At 34.9% G+C, this 21,921-nt stretch overlaps 1 protein-coding gene across 1 annotated transcript; it reads left to right on the plus strand.

Annotated features, from left to right (window-relative positions):
• Positions 1-423: 423 nt before the first annotated feature.
• On the plus strand, positions 424-14,140 carry LOC148176653 (uncharacterized). Its single transcript, XM_088035161.1, has 3 exons — positions 424-516; positions 6,158-6,232; positions 6,284-14,140. The coding sequence occupies exons 1-3, from the start codon at positions 424-426 to the stop codon at positions 11,696-11,698; spliced, it is 5,583 nt and encodes a 1,860-aa protein (XP_087891287.1). The 3' UTR covers positions 11,699-14,140.
• The last annotated feature ends 7,781 nt before the right edge of the window (positions 14,141-21,921 follow it).

Here is a 21,921-nt window from a genome sequence, read left to right on the forward strand (position 1 = left end):
TGCTATCTCTTATCGAAATGACAACACAAAAAACATGGAAACGTTTTTTTAAACAATTAAAACTTTATTTTTGTCGATTTCACTTAAAATTAGTGGAATTGCTTATAAAATAGTAATTTTACAGTTTTACAATAACTCAGAATTTTGAGTTTCTATATTGATGTAAATAGCTAATTAAATATTGCTGTGATTTTATTTCGCCAGATTTATCAACAAATTCAGTTAGGTATCTTTGCTTGTATTTGTTATCTGTACAAACATTAAATCCTTTAAAGATTTTGCACTTGATTCATGCTTATCGGTTCACTAGCACATATTTATTTGTCGTTTGATTTCACACCTTTTGAATTTTTGACTTTAACGTTGTTAAAAAGTTAAACGTGTGTATTGTGATGTGCCATCATCTGCTCAAAATCGTAAGTTATGGAAGACAACGAAAGTGAGCTTATTCCACACGAGGAAGAACAAATAATGTCAGGTGAACATAAAGAAGAGCGAAATCAATCTGCAAAAGAGGTGGGTGGATACTTATTTATTTTTAATCCTCTCAAAACATAAAATTTGTTTTTTTTTTGCTCAAAAATTCTGTGCTTAGCACAGTTGAAAAACAAGTTAAGGGTCTACGCTACGCATATACCCGTATATGGCTTACGATTTTTCGTTTTTGAAGCGCATTTTGGACTTTGAAAAATCGCTCGACCTCTGTATGTATGCGTCTCAGGTAGAGCTATGGAGGTGACATCTTCGAATTTTGAAAAAGTGAAAAATTTGACTTTAATTAATTAAAAACTGAAATTCCCATTTTTCGTTTTTAAGGAATATGAAGCAACCTACGAAGTTAAAAAAAATACCAACATGTGGAGAATTAAAACCTCTATGGAGGTGACATTTTTGTTTTTGTCATTATGCTATAATTTTGAAGTTATTAATAAAAAAACAAATCAAAAATAGGCAACCAACAGTACAACTAACGCAAATTATCTTATGCAAATCTCATGATTTACGACCGCTCACTAGGGGGTCACTGACGTTCCGCCCAATTGTAATAAACTGCTATCGGGTAAAAGCAGGTAAAGACCCAACTGGTCGCTCTCGGCAACAAATATCGAAGGTACTTGTAGCTAGTGTATTGAGAAATAATATTTTATTATCTCTGATACAGGGTCCGGCAACATTTGTGGTCACCCCCAAAATTGTCTTAGAGATAAAATTTTAAAAATTTACATACTCTAATGGATAATCGAAGAAGCTCTAGAAGATGACGCAAAAACTTGTTCTTTATCACCGATAGTTTTGGCGTCGCGACGCCTTAAAAGTGTAATTTTTATCTATTTGTGAGGGTTTTTGGAACCATTCAATATATATATATATATATTTTAATATAAATGTGTTAAAAATATTTAAGTAATTAAGGCAGTAAACCTTCATATTAATCCTGACATTGTAAATAATTCTTTAGCGATGGTAGGGAGCAAAGGTATCTTCAACTGCGACAACGCAATTTTACGCCACTGATTTAAAATCGGGCCCTAAGTTCTTATTTTTCAATGTAAATAATTAACTATTTCTATTTAGTGTCCAAAAGGTGCAACAATCAACGTTAATCAAAATTGAAGTGACTTGTAAAAAATTGATGTAGTTTGCCACTGTCCGTCATAGTTTTAAAAACTAACTTGTTAAAACAGCAATTTATGCTCAGTTACATTAAATTTAAGATGAAGCTGGTCACAGTTATGTTAAAAAAACAATTCGCGAGTATTTACGCAAAAACTCAAACATCGCTAAAAATTACTCTTCTAACGCATCGCAAATTTTTGCTTTAGATTGTTAAGCTTGATAAAGCGAATGCAAAATTGCAAATATCTATTTTTGAAACTAAAAACGATTTTGAGGGTGATTATTACTGTTGCCGGACTCGGTATAATTCACTGTTTTTCACACAAAATTTTGTTATTTACGCATTAATTTTACATTTCGTATTTTCCAGTTTGAAATTAGAAGACCTTTTTTCCGCAATTATAAAATGTGTATTATTGGGAACATTTTCTATTTCAAAAACTTTATCCGATAATTCTGACTTAAAACCGCTACTTACATTTTTACTTTCGGAACTATTCCTAATATTTTTCATCACCGTTTTTTAATAAAATTGTTGGCTCAAATCTTGGTGTTGATAAAAATTATCAAAAACACAATTTATTCCCAAACACCAAATTTTGTCAAAAACTGCTGACGTGCAAGTTTGATAAAAGCAACTGACCAACTTTAATCGACAAAACTCTAGAAATTTAAAAAAGTAGGTACATTGATTTACAAGTCGAGCACAGTCAAAAACACAAGTATCCAAAGATTGAAAGAATTTAAATATTTTTTCAAGATATTTATTTATAGGTTTTCCGAAATACATTTTTAATTGCTTTTAAAATTCGTATAATTAAACTACTAAGATGGCCCCTTGAGAACACAGCTACTTTTTAAGAAAAACACCCCGATTTTCAAGGGTTAACAGAAAAGCAGAAAAATCGTGAAAAGACTCCCGTTTTTAAGGTATATTTTAAAATTAACATTTTTTAAAGAATTTGTCCGGTTTTTCCAACTCTTTTTTAAAAAAGTCAAAATTTTAAGAAGTATATCCTGTTTTATCAAACGTGAATACGGTTTCGTACAAACAAATTTCCCTTTTAAAAACATTTAAAATTAGGAATTTTTCCTTGTTTTCAAAGATTTTACTCTGTTTTGAATTTTGTACTAGTAGGCCCCCTCAGAACACAACACATTTTTAATGCTTTTAGCCTGGTTTTCAAACTAACTTGAAAAGTTAAAGTTTTTAAAGAATTTGACCGGTTTTTCGAAGTCACCCTTTTTTTAAAAAGTCAACATTCCAAGGAAAATACACCGTTTTTTCAAACAAGAATACGGTTTGGTCCAAACAAATTTCTCTTTCAAAAACACTTAAAATTCGTCTTTTTACCCTGTTTTTCTGTTGGACTACTTCAGAACAAAAATGAATACGGTTTTGGCCTGGTTTTCAAAGTAGCTTTTAAAAAGTTAAATTTTTTAAAGAAATTGCCCGGTTTTTCGAAATACTTTGTTTTTTAAGCAGTTTAGTCCTATTTTAACAGTCTTCTTAATTAAAAGATAAAATTTGCCTTTTTTGCTCAGTTTTTCTATGGAGCCACTTCAGCACACATATGAATATGGTTTCGGCCAAGAAAAGTTACAATTTAAATATACTTAAAATTCGTCTTTTGTCCTGTTTTCAAAGATTTTACCCTGTTTTGAATTTTGTACTAGTAGGCCCTCTCAGAACACTTTGTTTTTAATGCTTTTACTCTGGTTTTCAAAAGTTTTTAAAAAGTTAAAATTTTTAAAGAATTCGCTCGGTTTTTCGAAGTCACCCTTTTTAAAAAAGTCAAAATTTTAAGAAATATATCTTGTTTTATCAAACGTGAATACGGTTTCGGCCAAGAAAAGTTACCATTTAAAAATACTTAAAATTCGTCTTTTTACCCTGTTTTTTCTGTTGGGCTACTTCAGAACAAAAATGAATACGGTTTCGTTCAAACAAATTTCGGACAAAATCTCCATGAGCGAAGCGAATTTCCCTTTCAAAAACACTCAAAATTAGAGATTTTACCTTTTCAAGTATATTTTTCAGACTTTCCCTTGTTTTTAAAAAAGTTAAAAGTTGAAGGTACTTATTTTTTATTCAAACATACATTTTTTTAAGTTAATACACTATATGTTGAAACAATAAGTAGTTAAATATATGATATATTCTAACTCAGATTATTATGCCTAGTTTTCTTAGTCATTTTCCTATTTTCTATGCATTTTTTTCAACAAAAACCCGTATTTCTAGCAAAACATCAAAAAACAACATTGAACTTTAATCGATAAAACTCTAGAAATTTAAAAAAGTACATTGATTTACAAGTCGAGCCCAGTCAAAAACACAAGTATCCAAAAATTGAAAGAATTTAAATATTTTTTCAAGGTATTTATTTATAGGTTTTGGGTTTTACAGTCTTTTCTTGAAATGAAAATTGTGGTGTTAGCTTCGACATATTTGAAAGCTAATTGTCTTATTGGTAACCTATAAAATCCACCGGTAGCAGGTAAGATTAGAGACGAGGATCATTGTGTAAAATTCGTACAATTAAAGACACAAGTGGATTCAGATTTTTTAAAAAATAGTTTTTTTGCATAATAACATTAAACGCCAATTTTGCTTTTCCTGAGTGGTTCTGGCTTAAAAAATATTAATTAGGGAAGTATTTTTATTGATTAGTGAGATGTATTATTATGAAGAGTTAACTTTTAAATCACAGAAAACAACAGAGTCTAAAAGGTCCAAAAACTCATGTGTCAGGTAAAAGGTTTGGTTAAAAAAAATTAAATGCGTTTTTCTCAAATAAAAATATTAAAATAATAAGTAATTTTAAAATTTCCCCGGCGACCAGTGAGGAAAAATTTTGGATCACATTTACGAAAATTACATTTTTCAATTAAAAAAAACATTCTTCCATTACGTACTATGGGAACTGGAAATTTGGGGATTTTATACATACATTTTCCATTAATTGAAAAAAAATTACGCCCGTAAAATTTTTGTCTACTAGAACCAGAAATTTCACAAGCTCAAAACGCAGAGAAACTCAAATCCTGATATTTTAACTCATCTTTCGTCCAACACGAATTTATTGTTCCAACCGCTGGGTTTCTTAGGAAATGTGCAGGTCAAGCGACCGTTTCCATAAAGTTTATGATTCCCTCATTACCAAATCCTCGGTAATCCCTTTTGGCAGCTGTCAATCAAAGGTGTTGTTAAAGTTGCATACTTTTCAAACACGAAATTTTCGGGCAGGCTCGTAGACCCTTAAGAGAAGCACAGGCGATTTCTGAGTTGGTGTCCGCTAAGTCATAAAATGATTGAGACCCATGACCGTAAAAGATTGGACAAATTTTGTAACTTCATGCATTCCCGTTAACATCGCCGCTACTTCAATAATTTATTTATTTATTATTTTGTTATTTCTTCGTCTAAATGAAAATTTGGACAGAGCAAACGCTGTTATTCTTCACAACCTTTTTTGGACCAGTTTTGTTACTACTGTTCTATTATTTTATGGCTTAGAGGACACCAATTCTGAAATCGCGTGTAACTCTCGTAAATTTTATAGCTTTAGGATAAAATAGTATATTATGAAACGCGTTTCATAATGAACATTTTGCCGCACGCACATTTTTAATAAAGTAGTAAGTGCGGCAAAATGCATTATGAACAAGTATCATACGCTATTTTTTCTATTTCGCGTTATTTTAAACGAAAAAGCTTGATTTCGAAATCTAGGGAATTTTAGGGTAGTTGGCATTTGCAAAATGTTCGGGAAAAAAAATCAAAGTAGCCAAATCCAATTTCAGTCAGTTTAACAGGTGTGACGTTTTGAGGTTATCGGAGCGCAAGGGAGCCAAGAGAGCGAAGATGTTGATCATGATCATGATGGTTCTCTTGCATCCAAAGAGTTTTTCTCCAATGAATTATTAAAAAAATTATAAAAAATTATTAAAAATATCTTCATTATGAAAGCGAAATAGAAAAAGTAGTTTTTTAACAAAAACTATTGCAAATTTTTGATTCACGATCAAAATAAAAACTTCAAAAATTATATGCTTTGGCACACACAGTTGAAAAAAAAGTTAAGAATAGCAATTCCTCCAAATTTCATAGTTTTAGGACTGATATTTGAAGTTAGCTGATTATGTAAGTGCACACAGTTACAAGAAAATTCATTTAGTATAATAATTAATGGTTACGTTGGAACAATTATTAAAAATTAGTGGAGGATTATTGTCAGTGCTAACTAACCAACTTACCTAATTAAATACACTTTAGAATTTTATTGGGTCAATTCTTGGTGTTGACAAAAATTATCAAAAATATAATTTATTCCCAAACACCAAATTTCGTCAAAAAATGCTGACGCGCGTTTCGATAGCAATGCTCCCATCATCAGAGCGAACTGAAACAGTTTAATCATCTCTCTGATTGTGCCCTTAACCTAACGCCCTGGATGCTCAAATAACTATTAAAAAAAAATTTACAAAATTTGCTTAGAGTTAAGCTACTAAACTGTATTCTCTTTTTTTTTTCTAGATTAAAAACCAAAAAACTGTAAAAACTGAATCAGACACCGAAGATCCCTCAGCAGACAAATTCCATTTTCCAGATGTAAGCAAAAAATAAGTCTTTTTTTCTTATTCTAAGCTGTTTGTATTTTAGAAATTTGAAAAACGAAGTGGCACCACAGACCATGGAAAAGACTATGAACACTTATATATCGCAAAGTTAATTTTAGAGTTGATAAAAAACAAAGATGTTGAAGACTTTCGCCTTTCATCAAATGATGCGAGATTTGGGGCATTCGATGATGTCGTGGTTGAAATAAAATTTAAAAACAAGATAAGCACAGAAATCTACGCTCTTCAGTTGAAACACGGGAAAAAATCTCTACGGACGAGTGGTTTAACAAGCCAAAATTCCAAAAGCGGCGATTTTAATTTAGCCAAGTATTTGAAAGATTTTCATGAGAATATTCAATCTATGCAAAGACCTCCAAAACTGATTCTATTCACCAATAGAACTGTAATTTTCGATAAAAAGTCTATTTCTGTCCATGGTGATGAGGAAGAACTTGCGTTAGAAGTTGTTGAAGAAAAATGTGATGACTTATTTACAACTTCCACAAAAGGACGATGTTTTGTATTCAAAGAAGCAGAAAACGAAATGTTTTTTCGAAATTTAACGTTGTACACAGACCAAGCAAAAGTTTCTGATTTAGAAAAGAATACACTAAACTTGTTTTGTGACCTCTTTGATTGTCAACTGCCCAGTTTCCAGTTGTACAAAGAGTTTATCGTCAATTGGAGTATAAAAGAAGGCAAGAAATTTAAGCTCGACAAAAAGTTTCTAAAGACCCAACTTTTTCTATGCGTTTCTTCATTGATGATCATACCATTGTTAAATTCAGACGAAGAATTGAAAAAAGAAGAAAAAGTTTTCAAAGAGGCCGTTAAAGTTTTCGACATTACACTATTCCACAAGAAGAGTTGTAGCAGATTGGAAACGATGTGGAAAGATGGTTTGAAAGGGTATTCGCTAGAAAAAGAAAAAACTGAGGATTTGATACAAAGACATTCTCTTCAAATAGACAAAGTATCTTACGAAACTCTTAAGCAAAAGGACCAAGAAGTAAGCAAACTTTTGTGGATTCTAAACTTATGTCCTCTACTTGTGAAAAGTTGTCCACAAATATACAAAGCAATAGAAATCTGCACTCCAAAAGCTATCATCGTTCTAAACGATAGCAATGGTTATGTTCCAACACTGCCAGCATTTCGGAACCTCTTCGATTTAAAAGTGCACTCCTCAATATACGAAGAAGTCGTTAACATGTTTCACTACACGATCGAACGCCAAAAACCGGAACTTTTGAAACATATCCCTGAACACTTTTCTGAAAAGCTTACAACTGATGATTTCCTTCTTATGGTTGACGGTCCCTTACAGATCGGTGATCCTAAACAAAACCTTCCAGAGTGTCATATTGAACGAAAACTTTCCAAGATTTTAATCGACTCTCAGTTTTTGGAGACAATCAATTGCAAAACCATCGCTGTCATCTGTTGCGTCAAAAATCCTGACGAATTCCACTTGACGATGACTAAAATTGACAAGTATCTCATAGGTGACGAGAACAATATCTACTTTACCGAGAATGAATGGTCTGAAGAGGACTTCAACAGGTTCTGTTCTACGAACAAGTCAAAAACAATCTACCAATTCAAACATTTCAATCGCAAATGTCTAGAATGGATACGCAGCAACATAAAAAGGGGCTACTTAAGTGACGGATTTTTAGAAGTAAAAAAGTTCCGCCTAGAAGATGAGTACAACGCTGATAGCATTAACGAAGCATTAATGCTAAATGAGCGAGAGAACTCGATCAATATCATCTGTGCCAATCCCGGAATGGGTAAGAGCACGTTAGCTCAGAGCTTAAAGAATAACAGCTCATCGTTGATTTGGACCGTTGTTATTACTGCTCGGAACCATGCTGGTCATTTTATGCATCATGGGTCAGACGTGGAAAAGTTCATGGAATACCTAGCCAACAAAGACGTACCAGAAACACTTAAAGTTTTCGTGAAACAAAAACAACTTCGAATCATCTGGGACGGTCTCGATGAAGTTTCCGACAAGAACTTGAATGTTATTTTGCCTTTGGTAGAAGAGGTTTCCAAGCGAGGGATCAAGCAGTGGCTAATTTCACGAAACAATTTGAAGAAGAAATTGGAAGATTATTTCTACGTACCAGCCAGACATATCAAGGAGTTTAACGAAGAAGAACAAGAAAAGTACATTGGAAGTCGTTTGAAAATGACTTCAGAAGAGACATCTAAAATAATCACAGGAATTCGATCCAATATTAAGGGCTACTCCAACACAGATATTCTCGGAGTTCCTTTACAAATCTACATCCTGACCGAAATTATTTCTAACAACAAATCGAAATACTTGGAGCAACTGGGGGGCATTTTCACATTGCTGGATCTCTACAAAAGCTTTGTTAAAGAAAGACTTAAGATCTTTTATGTTAATAAAAAGGAACAAAACCTCAACAACGACCTCAACTTGAGCAAATTTAAAAATGAGAAAAACTACACGACACGCTGCTACAAAAAAGTTGCGTTTAATGTACATTTCAGACAGTCGTACAGTTGGAACGAAGACAAGTTTCAAAGCAATGATCAAGAAGTTGAGCGTTTTATAACTGACATACAAGCAGAGAAAGATAACTACGGATTTATTAATAAAGCAATAAGTGCAAATGACGTAGAGTTCACCCACAATTCCTATGGTGAGTTCTTCGCAGCTTGGTATCTTTTTGACAATAATCCAGAGATGGCGAGAGACGTTAGTTTTATACAAAACGCTAGATACAACAATATTCGCTTTTTTTTGGATTTGATGTTGGCTAAAGATTCAAAAGCTTCTTTAGCTGTGTTGTACAAGAATTTCTCCTTGATTAGCCAGTGCAGTAACGAGGATTTAGATTATATGGATGAGATTGGCCGTACTGTCCTTGAATTATCCTGCGCTTGGAGCAAACGAAACGACATGTATTTGCTTGAAGACGGCGAGCATATACATTTCAATCCCATGGAGCTCAACAAAGAGCACAACGAAATTTTGGATTACAGCGACATTGTTCAAGACTTCCGAGACATTGCACCGTCGCAAGATCTATATAGAAGACAGTTAATGCTCTTCTTCCCGTTCTTGATTAAATGTTACGACAAAAACGTTGATGGTTTTTCTAGAAGATATTTACCCACAATTCTGCATAATGCACTAAAACTTGATGACACGCTGCTGTACAGCTGTACGGAAGATTTGAAATTGTTGAGGACTGGTTACATTAAAGTGGCACCAACAGTACTTCTATTGGCTGGGATAATTTGTAACTCCCGCAAAATTCTGGCCAAGGTCATGTTAAGAGAAGAATACCATAATGCTTTCGTGGATCATCCCGACAATGTTCTTAAAGACCTCAGTTTGAAACACCAAGAAACTCTAACGTTTGTGCTAAATCTAAAAGATGAGAACGGAAACATGCCAATCCATCACGCTTGTCGTAAAGGCAACTTTCAAGTTGTCCAGATGTTCGTAGAAAGAGGCTCCAAAATTGACATTCCTGATTCTGAAGGTTTGTTACCGATAAGTTATGTGTGCCGCAAAATCAAGAAGAAAGATCTTTCCATGGACCTTTTAAACCAACTAATGATTGATGGTGTTAACACATCTGATGGGAACAACTCTTTACCGAGTCACTGGGCGTGTCAAAACCCCCATGGACGCAAAATTGTTCAACTTTTGATTGGCGGTGGAGCGAAATGGAACATCCCTGATTCAAGAGGCTATCTTCCACTACATTATGCTTGCGAGAATGAAAACGGTAAAGATATTGTCCCGTTATTGCTAGATTGTGACCCTGGATCTGTAAACGTTCCTAATTTAACCAAACAGTTACCGATTCATCTCGCTTCAAAGAACCGAAACGGATATGTCATTGTTCAATGTTTGATAAAAAATAGTTGGGAAACCCGAGGTAAAAGACATAATCCTGATTTAAGAGAATCTGTCGATTGGAATATCCCTGATTCAAAAGGATATCTCCCAATACATTATGCTTGCGAAAATAAGAACGGTAAAGATATTGTCTTGTTATTGTTAGATCATGACGCTGAATCTGCTAACGTTCAAAATTTTACAAAACAGTTTCCGGTTCATTTGGCTTCAAAAAATCAAAACGGATATAACATTGTTCAATGTTTGATAGAAAAAAGTGGTAATATCCAAAACAAAAAGCAACGTCTACCGATACACAATGCTTTCAAGAATGACAATAATACGGCAATACCCTTTATCCCTGATGAGAATCTACATCAAGCAGATGAAGATGGTATTCTTCCTATGCACCAAGTTTGTCAAAATCTCTACGGAAATGATATTATCAATGTTCTTGATTCTAATGGTCGTTCACCTCTGCACTATGCGTGCCAACTTGAAAGAGGCCACAAGACAGTAGCTCTGCTCGTGGAAAATGGAGGCAACATCGGTATACCTGATGCTAATGGTCTTCTACCGATTCATCACGCTTGCAAGAACGTCGATGGATTTTTAACAGTGAAATTATTGCTGAAAGAGCGCACAGTATTGGACGTCCCCGACTCAAACGGTATGCTACCTTTGCACTATGCTTGCTTGAACATCAATGCGTACCACACAGTGAAGCTTTTGTTAGAGCATGGAGCAAAAACTAACGTTCCAAACAACGAAGGAGTGCTACCATTGCATTACGCCTGCAAGAACAGCAATGCTTTCTGCACAGTACAACTGCTCCTTGACACAATGCAAGATTTCGATGTTTGCAACGATACAAATTTGTTACATTTTGCTTTACAAAATCGAAACGGTTTCCACACAACGAAGTTGCTGTTGAACAGAAATGTGAAGCTAGATGTGCCTGATCGGGATGGTTATCTGCCCATTCATATAATTTGTAAATCCAACTGGATCAACAACACAATCTTAGACATGGTACTGCAGAAGGGGGCTAAAGTGGATGTTGCCGATGGCCAAGGTATGTTGCCAATACACCACGCTTGTGCCAACGAAGATGGTGCCACGAAAGTCGAGCAGCTGCTGCGGGTCGAAACACTACAAATCAACGTCAAAGATGGAAATGGAATGCTGCCTATACATCACGCTTGTAAGAATGAACAAGGTTATTTCATTGTACCACATCTGCTCAAAAACGGATCTTTGATTGATGTTTCCGATGACCACGGCTATTATCCTCTACACTACGCGTGCATGAATATTCGCTGTTGTTTTGAAATAGCGCAACAATTAGTTTTTAATGGAGCAAACCTCATTGTTTCTGACAAAGGCGGTTTTTTACCCGCTCATCATGCATTTCTGAACAAAAGTGGATATAAACTTGTTGACCTATTTATTAAACAAGGATTAAACATACAAAGTCCAACTCAATATTATCGACGCATTGATTATGTAGGAAATTTTGAAACACTAGATGAAGTGAAGCAGTCAATGGTCATAAAAAAATTCTAAGTTAACACATTAGTTTAAAAAGCAATAAATTAAATCGAAAAAACTATAGATTTTCCCACAATTTGCATATACATTTTGTTAGTAGCATTCTCTAAGACCCTGTATATTGGGTTAATTAAGTATATATGCAGGGTGAACCCGAATAAACGATTTTAACCCTAATATCAGACAACACAGTTTGACATGTAATGACCAAATTTCGCGTTCCGCAAAGTCACCGTTTATGAGAAAAAAATGATTAAAGAAAACCTTTTTGAGGGCCCAATTTATTTCAAACAAATTAAATTTTCGCAACCGACAGTTTTAATTTTTTTTTTTAAATCAGTAATTAAGTGAAAGTTTTAAAGTATGGTAGATAAAATGGTAGAGTGAACGTAAACGTTTTTTGTTTGAACGGTTTTTGCAGACTTTGAAAAACAGCGTTTAAATTCTGTTCCATGAGCGTCGAATAACGGGTAATCCAGAAGGGTTTTGGTCCACTCGATTTTTTCGATTTTTTTTGAAGAATTGTTGTCTCTACAGCAGTCTCTGATACTGTCGTTAAAATCTTTGCACTTTATTCGGGTTCACCCTGTATACAGGGTCCGGCAACACTTGTGTCCACCTTGAAAATTGTGACAAAATTTTGAAAATTTCCTTACGCTCATAGTTGACAAAGCTCTAGAAGCTGGAGCAAAATTTTGTTTTCTAAAAATGAAATTTTTAGCTAATTGTGAGAGTTTGTGAAATCAACCGCTAATTTAATTCATACGAGTGAATGAAGTGACAAGTTGGTGTAAACGTAGTTTGCCATCATAATTTTGAATACTAACTTGATAAAACAGCGTTTTTTTTCGGAAATTTTAAACACAATTTGCATTAAATTTAAAATAAAAACTCAAATACAGGGTGTAAGGTAACGTTACGGCCATAGAAAAAGGGGTGATGAAGGCAGCCGTGAAAAGTAATGTTTCGAAGTTTTTTTCGGGTTTTCTTGAACCGTTTAAGAGCTGGAAGGCTTTGAATGTGACCAATCAGGGAACAATTTGCATAAGGTTACAAAAATTTGAATCTGAGTACTGAAGGAAATTTTTTGTTTGACGTCAAACTGACAGTTCTTATTTTTTATCAGTGGCGTACTTGTTCCATTTTTGTGGACATCACAAATCAAGTTCGTCAAAACGAAAATAAAGCAAACATTGTTGCGTCGTTTACAATTATGTGTTCAACAAGATGGTGGCCATTTTGAACATCTAGTGTAGTGTTGCTTTATTGTCTGTTTTTTGAATAAAATTGCGTTATTGTTTTTCCCTTTTATTGACGCCACTGATTTAAAACTTCAAATGTGACGGGAAAATGACAAATTATTCGTTTGGTCCGAAAGCTACTTGGATTTCTGTAAAATTGAAAAATTATTTGAAGCCATTCTATTGGTCAACTTTAAAGCCTTGTAGCTTTTTAACTGAAACGAAAAAAATTAAATTGCGGATTCCAAGACAGTTTGCCTTCCTTAATTACCCATTAGTCGTTACCTAACACCCTGTATTTGTATCACAATTATGTTGAAAAAAATTTGAACTCGCGAGTGTTTCCGCAAAAACTCAAAAATCGCGAAAAACTAGAATTTTTAGGCGTCGCGACGCCAAACGAACCGTGATAAAAAACAAAATTTTACGTCAGCTTTTAGAGCTTTGTCAACTATTAAGCGTATGCAATTTTTCAAAATTTTTTCTTTAAAATTAAATACGATTTTGGGAGTGGCACAAGTGTTGCCGGACCCTAAATATATTCTCAAAACCTATACACCGTGGTCCAGTCCACGAGTGATAATGAGCCTGACCAAACTCAAACTGCAACCCAATATACATTTTCATAGCTGTCGTAGATATTTGAAATGAACGTCAAAGTTGACAAATTTTTCATAACAATCTACTCACGCTATTATGCTTTTAATTTATGAAGACTGCTTAAGTTTTAGCATTGCTTTTTCCTGCTTAAGGTTTTGTCGGAGGAGATGCCATTCCACATGCAATTAGAAACTGTCTTGAGTGAAAGGATTTGTCGAAATTCTGACAGTTGTCTTGTAAATATAAATTTGGCAACGAATGCTATGAAAATGTATTTTGGGTTGCAGTTTGAATTCGGTCAGGCTCATTATCACTCTGGTCCACGGTGTATACATTTCTGTGTAAGGTATTTTTACATGTGAATTCTATACTACGTAATTAAACTAGGGTTTATTAAGTACATAATATAATTACGAATAATATAGTAAATTACATAACATGTGAGTTAAGTTGAAATTAAATTACGGATGGACTGTTTTATGATTCGAGTTATTAAATTTTAAAGTATCTACCTAAAAGAACAGTAAACGATTTTCTCCGATAACGCTAATCAATTGTCAAGTAAATTTAAGTTTATTAGTTACGAAACAACTCAAAGTGCATATCAAAACTTAAAAAAAAAATAAAATTATTTACGATCACAATTATTATAATACAATAATATGTAATAATGTTTATAATCAAATAACCAAAACAGTAAAAATAACTAACTTTTGACTGACCTGACCATGATGGTAGTATTTTAGTCTAATTTACAAAAATAAACACTTAATTAATCTGAGTAAACTGCATTTTTATTATTAATATAAATATAAATACAGGGTGTCCCAGAACTCATGCCTAGCCGAAAACCGGGGATATCGGGAAAAGGTGTGAATGTGTAAATTGCTGAAAAAAAAGTTCCAGTTCCAGCTCCAATAGAAACTGAGAAAAGACATGACAAAGTTGGCCAATCACAAGGCCGCGTGGAGATGGTCTGGAGGATACACTGGCGTGTTGCTAAGAAACCAGTTTAAATTTTCTCCTTTGAATTTTGTATGAACAATCTGGTCCACTATAAATTTCACTGACGTTAGAATGACAGGCTTCAATAAATCTAACTCATATTGAACTTAGTGTGCAGAAGCGGCGTTTCTTTTGGTTTCCCTTGCTTGCTGGTTTCCTAGTTGGTGTTTGGTGGTAACAAATATCCTAAAACGGTTCAGGAGTACTCGGCGGCAGAATGCCTCGAAATGCGTCTTATTTTTGAAGAGTGCTATCGAAATTAGTATTAGCAGCAAGAACGTACCGAGGACGTTTTCCAGGTCGTGATTATTATCCGGACAACAAAACGATTCTTAGTGTTGTTTCTCGGGCTGGACACACTGATCAGTTATTAACAGATCGGCGCGAAGTTGGTGGAGCACCAAGACAGGCCAGAACTGTTCAAAATGAAGAAGCCGTTTTGGAAGCGGTTGATAAACACACCACGCAAAGTATCTGAACTGTGGCACGCCAGTTAGAAATCGGAAAATCTTCTGTACAAAAAATTCTCGCGACAGATCACCGGCACCCGCACCATGTCAAAGTTTGGTTAGAAGAGCTCATCTGTGTGTCCAAAATAATGGTGGTTTGTTCAAGCATTTGATTTAACTATTACATCATGTGCCTTGTTCTGTTTCTTGTTGTAATAAAAGGGATCTTTTTAGAACCGTCATTGTGTGGTTTTTATCTGTCAAATTGACATTAGATGTCAGCAAGATACATACAGGGTGTTAGGTAACGTTACGGCCATAGACTAATCAGTAATTAAGGAAGGCAAACTGTCTTGGAATCCGCAATTAATTTTATTTTTTTCGTTTTAGTTAAAAAGCTACAAGGCTTTAAAGTTGACCAATAGAATGGCTTCAAATAATTTTTCAATTTTACAGAAATCCAAGTAGCTTTCGGACCAAACGAATAATTTGTCACTTTCCCGTCACATTTGAAGTTTTAAATCAGTGGCGTCAATAAAAGGGAAAACAATAACGCAATTTTATTCAAAAAACAGACAATAAAGCAACACTACCCTAGATGTTCAAAATGGCCACCATCTTTTCGAACACATAATTGTAAACGTTGCAACAATGTTTCCTTTATTGTGCCCAACACATTTTCCCTTGGATGAACTTGAACAAGTACGCCACTGATAAAAAATAAGAACTGTCAGTTTGACGTCAAACAAAAAATTTCCTTCAGTACTCAGATTCAAATTTTTGTAACCTTATGCAAATTGTTCCCTGATTGGTCACATTCAAAGCCTTCCAGCTCTTAAACGGTTCAAGAAAACCCGAAAAAAACTTCGAAACATTACTTTTTACGGCTGTCTCCATCACCCCTTTTTCTATGGCCGTAACGTTACCTAACACCCTGTATAAGACTGGTACGTCAACTCCCTACTGTAAAAATGTGTCGTATTTTTGGGTCCAGATAAAACCTCACATAGATGGCGACACTCTAGCGAAGGACTGTCAGGTAATTGTCAATTTGTGATTTTGAGGTTAAGAAAATTTTGTACTAATCTTCATGTTGATTAAGGAGTAATTTTTCAAATAAATATGTAGGTGTATATTATCGAAGGAACTCTAAAAATAGAAACATCACTGTTTAAAAGTTTAACGTGTCCACAAATGACGCACTTCTTCATTTTTAACCTTTACACTGCTCGGCCCGGAAAAATCCACAAAATAATATTTCGCTCAAACTGCTCCGAACGGATATATTCGCATTGTTTGCAATGGTCAAGTGCTCAAAACAAACACAGTCACAATACCTTTTTTTTTTTTAAATACATTTTATTTACCGTTCCCTGCTCAGAAAGTATATATCCGTCTACGACTAAAATTCATTTGAAATCTATTCCATGCATTTTTTTATCCACGCAGTTTAAAAGTAGGTCCGAACTAAGGGCCAGGTAATATCACCATAATAATCAGCTCTCATCTCAATGTTACCTTGTTTAATATATTGACGTTGTGGAAAATTAAAATCTCTATGAACATTTGTAAAACTAGTTAATCGGCCCAGTGCTCAAGACGTTAATATACGCCAAGGCAAAACAGCGATCCACTGCTCGGAACGTATATTAACGCAGGAGTTGACAAACCGCGCAGAGTTACAAAATTTTCCAAAAAACATTGCGCAGTGAAAAGGTTAATAGTTATTGTTTAATGTTTAAACACAAAATCACCGTACAGAGAACTCAAAAACTGTGTCCTTTATTAGTAACGGTTAAGTTACGGGTTGAGGTACAGACCGTCCAAACTAAATGTGAACAAACACGCGCATAGAAAAGGATAGTCGCTACCATAGGTGTCGAGAATAGGAAATTTGAAGTCATAATAAAGTTGCAGTTTCAGGCTTTCGGAGACAACAAGAAAAAAACTCTTAAGATGATTAGTTTTGATTGTGCGTTTTATAATTTATAATTTAAAGGTGCCATTAGTAAAGGTTTGAAAACGTGTAAATGAAAAATTATACTGTTGTGCTCCTCATAACACGACGCCACTGCCACTACTTAACGCGGCGAACAGCTGATTTGCGAGGCTGCGTATTGTGAAATTTGTTGGTGCGCATCCGTTTGTTTATTCACATTTAGTTTGGATGGGCAATAACGGCTTTCAGTTTAAAATTGACAGTTAATTGACAATTGTCAGTACGATGACAGTCCTACACTATCCTAGCGACACCTAGCGAGTGTTTGACCTGGGCCCAAAATTACGACACAAAATGGCTACCGAGTTGGCGTACCAGTCTTCTATCTATCTTGGATGTCAGTTATAAAAATGTAGTGGACCAAATCAATTTTCCTTTTTAGGATTTAATTATGAAACCTAGCAACGTTAATATTATTTGTGCTTGAGCGTCTGGGATTGGTCAGTTTCGTTAAACAATTTCTCAATTTTAATGCACATCAGGACAAAACAAATTGCATTTTTTACCTCCTAATTACTGTCGGCATCCGCCCTTTTTCGGCTAGGCGTGAGTTCTGGGACACCCTGTATACAGTAAACCCTTAACATTCGCGGGTTCGACATTTGCGAATTCAACATTTGCGACCCCCCTGAAACGGTAAATTAAATTCTGGAACGGAAATGCTTTTTAGAACTAAAGAAAGAGTAAAAGTTCAACCCTAACCAGACACACTCGGAGAACCCCATTCTACTTATTACGGGTTATGTACTCCGAGAAGGGAGGCACGTGTGCGCCTGCGCGGCTGTCGGCCATCGACGGAAGCGGAACGGCACTTTCGCCTTAACCACCACCTTGTAATGACACACACAGGAAAGTGGCGCACCACCTTGAAAGGGGGTAATTGGGTGGTCCCCCAAAGTACCAAAAAATGTTAAAAAAAATTCCTGACTCTGTTTTCGCAGGAGGACCAAAATAAAATTAGGAAAATGGCATCATTGCTGAACTGTTCTCCCAATAAGTTAAATTTCCAGTATTCAAAGCCATAGTAACGTTGCTGTTGTATTGTTGGCGTTAGTCAAGTCGACTCATGAACGAGTAATGTAACTATGGTTTCATGTGAACGATGCCACACTGAACGACATTGTTGATTTAAAAATCTTGATAACAATTTTCAGGCATTTCTTACAAGAGTTTTCCGATTTTTTTTGCACCATGATTTTGCGCAAAATGTTCTTTAGGTAACAAATTCATTTGAAAGCAAAATTATTGCACAGAAATCGTTAATTTTTGCATTAAACTTTTACTCTTCAATTCATCATATCTCGAAAAATTGAAGACATGGATTTTTTTCAACATTTTTCCGGTGATCTATGGCATTGTCCGATGATACAGTATTACGATGGTGCGCGACTTTCCGGACACCTGTATTGTACTCCAGTCAGCAATAGATATTTCCTAATATTCTGTGGTTAATTAATCCCTACACCCGCCTCCAATATACAACCGTTTGATAATAAAGTTTCACCATCGTTTTCTTTGCTCTTGGGTCAATATCAATTATGTTTACATTAAGTAAGTGCACTAATTGGGCGCAATTATGTAGAAAACATCCAACCCACATTGAGATAGTTTTGAGATAATCGACCTTAAAGATTTGAAAACATTTTTTAAACTTAAAAGAGTAATGAACAAGTGAAGTTTACTGTAATCTTTTCTCTGCCTTTGAGTCACTTTTCTAAAAAATCTTTACACTTTGTTTCACGAACTTATCCCGATTTCTCATAAAAGCGTTCAAAGCAAGAAATGAAGTACGTTGATAGTTTTATCTCTTTCTATCCAATAACTGAAGGTAAAGCCAACCTAGAACGCATCGCATTAAGATTGTGCTTCTTTTTGTTCTTTTCTAACTTAAGAAGTGAACAGAGACAGAAGCTCTCAAATACGCTGAGTGTTAGATCAGCTCTCAGGGTGCAACTAGAAGTGTGAACACCGACAACAATAGGAAACGAAAATCACTAAAGAATTGCCCAAAATTTACTCTAAGAAAGCATTCAAAATTTCACCCTTAGCTTAAGTTTATTGATTACCTGAGGGATTAGTACCGGTGACACATCGTTCCTGACTTAACAACAAAATCATGAAAATTTAAATTTTTAAAAATAAAGTAATATTTGACAGTACGCTGTCAAATACAGTCAGGGCGGGGTGTCGGTACTTGAACCATACTCTTAAATGTTTATGGGAGATCGAGATAAGTTTGTAAAATAGACTGTATGTTATTTTCGAGGATATTTTCAACACTTTACATGAATTTCTTGACATTTTGGGGGTTAGATTTTTTTGCAAAATAAATAAAAACGTCTTTAACGCGTTGGAATTTATTAATTTTTATAACAATTGTAAATCGATTTTTTACGCTTAAATGCTGAATTTACGAAACCAACCCTCATTACAGGGTTGTACTCATTTTCTTTCCTTGAAAGGGGTACTTCCGGAACACCCTTATTTAGTCAGGTCCGGGCTTAGCTCAACTGGGAAGTCACGGAATTCTCGCAATAAAACATATTGCCACCTGCCTTATCGGCCTTAATCATTTATAATGGATTAACTTACCGGGGGAGTTTCGCCCCCTGCCCCATCGCTGGATAGCGGCTCGGATTACTGGCACTGACTCCATTTTCTGCAACGGCAAGACACTCATGTCCTTACTCCGACCCTGGAGAGTTACTCGAACGGCTGGTCATCATCCACGTCTTGGCAGCATCTCGGCATCTTTTTCTTTCTTCGAGTACGGTGAAATCTACCATCACCGTACCCACCCGCGTACTGGAAATTGTGCCCATCCAGACGCTACTTGGAAATTATACCCATCCAAGCAATAATACCCGCGTTCTGGAAATTATCCCCATCCAGAACGCAACTTGGAAATTATCCCCATCCAAGTCACCATACCAGCGTCCTAGAAATTATACCCATCTAGAACGCTGCTTGGAAATTGTGCCCATCCAAGTCAATACACCGACGCTCTGGAAATTGTGCCCATCCAGAGCGCCACTTGGAAATTGTGCCCATCCAAGTTATTACACCAGCGTTCTGGAAATTGTGCCCATCCAGAACGCTACCTGGAAATCACGCCCATCCAGGTAAACACACCGGTGTTCTGGAAATTGTTCCCATCCAGAACACCTTCACGCACGACACTCATTCTACCCTTCACTTTCACCGCCCAATTCCTTACTGACTTAAGCCACACATTCTGGCGTCGTTTCCCCCCACTGAGTGTGCGCATAAGTTACTGAGCCAATCCAAGGGCTCTTAATTACAACATTAATGACTCCCAGTTACGTCATCATCATTATTACAAATACCACATTTTTATCGTCTTACACAATTAACAATAATATCCACAGAGAAATCATATTACACCAATTTCAAAATCTGAAGTTTGGACGTTGTAACCGTCAACATCTTCTCCAACAGAAGTACTTTCGTTAAGACAGTTTAGATTAAAAAATAATCAAATGGTACGGTTTTTTAAAATATTTTCAAAAGTATAAATAGTCACGGATTGCTCATTTGATCGTTTAGACCGTAAACAGCAAAAAAGAGCATGTGGGTTGGATATTTTCTGCTAAAATTTATAGGTAACGGTTTTAGAGGTTAGTACCGCACGGTTCAAATTGTGGCCTTAAGAGTTAGGATACTGGTTGAACAAATCTTTTATAATAAAGAAAAGTGAATTAGTATATTAAAAATCGTATTAGTTCATTTTTTGCAATTTTGTGGATTGGATGGTTTTTGCATAACTACGCTCAATTATTAGTCATTGAACACATACTTTAAACTTTCCATTGCAACTTTAATCAAAGCACGCACTTCAAGCAAAAATGATTGAACTTTGCCTTAAACTTATCTAAAGTAAACGCGATTATATAATACATCATCCTTTAAGCGAATCAGATTCTTTAATTTCCTTAGATTCCATCGTATTAATAATCGGTCATACGCTTGACGACGGTATATTATAAATTATAATCGTTTTGGTGCTTCTCTAGGTCCTTTCTAGACACAAATCAAGTATTCAACTTCCTGTTTTCATAGTTACGTTGCTTGCAACACTCAAAAAATGTCATTTCAAAAGCTTTGCAAGCAACGGAATTAAGGAAAAAGGTAAGCCGGTGTACTGTCAATTTATTATATAATCGTAACGAATACCACTCGAGCATTATAAAATAATCGAAAATACTAACTTCTTAACTCGATAATAATCAAAAAAACCACTCGACCTGCGGTCTCGTGATTTTTCAGATTATTCGTCTTGTTAATCGGTTAGTATTTTCGATTATTTTCTGTGCTCTCGTGATATTATAACTAACTATTTCGAAATAAATTAATCTTATCATCTTGAAATACCTCCAGCGAATATCTTCAAAAATACAATTGTTTACGAATTTTTAATTTCCAACATAAAAATAATAAGAATTAGTATTCCTCGTCTATAGACCCATTGCTTAAAATACTATTTTTCTCCATTCCTCTTTATTGGTTGCCTTTGCTTCCTAGTTGTGAATGTCCAGCTCTTGGATGACATATAACTTACTGCTCCATCTTGTTTTGGATTTTTCACTTTTTTTTCACCTATTATCTCCATCCTTCGTTATCTGCGTAATCATACTACTTTTCATTCGCGTTGATTATTAATTTTCTCTCGAAGAGTTTGCACTCACTTGTTGTTTTTCGGTTCCTATACACCTTTTGAGACTATTTTAACGTTGGAACGTTGTTGAAAAATTAAACCGCTTTTATCGCTCACAATGCAACGTTGCCATCCCAACATTATATTTTCAATATACAATGACTGTTAAAATAAAGTACAAATCTTGAACCACATTTTTTCAAAAATCTTATCCGCCCCAAAACTTCAAGTTCCCATCATATCTATAAATAGATAAGACAGTTTATAAA

The sequence above is a fragment of the Gnatocerus cornutus genome, chromosome 4 (assembly GCF_029298725.1).
Source record: "Gnatocerus cornutus isolate USDA-ARS CGAHR chromosome 4, icGnaCorn1.1, whole genome shotgun sequence".
Lineage (NCBI taxonomy): Eukaryota > Metazoa > Arthropoda > Insecta > Coleoptera > Tenebrionidae > Gnatocerus > Gnatocerus cornutus.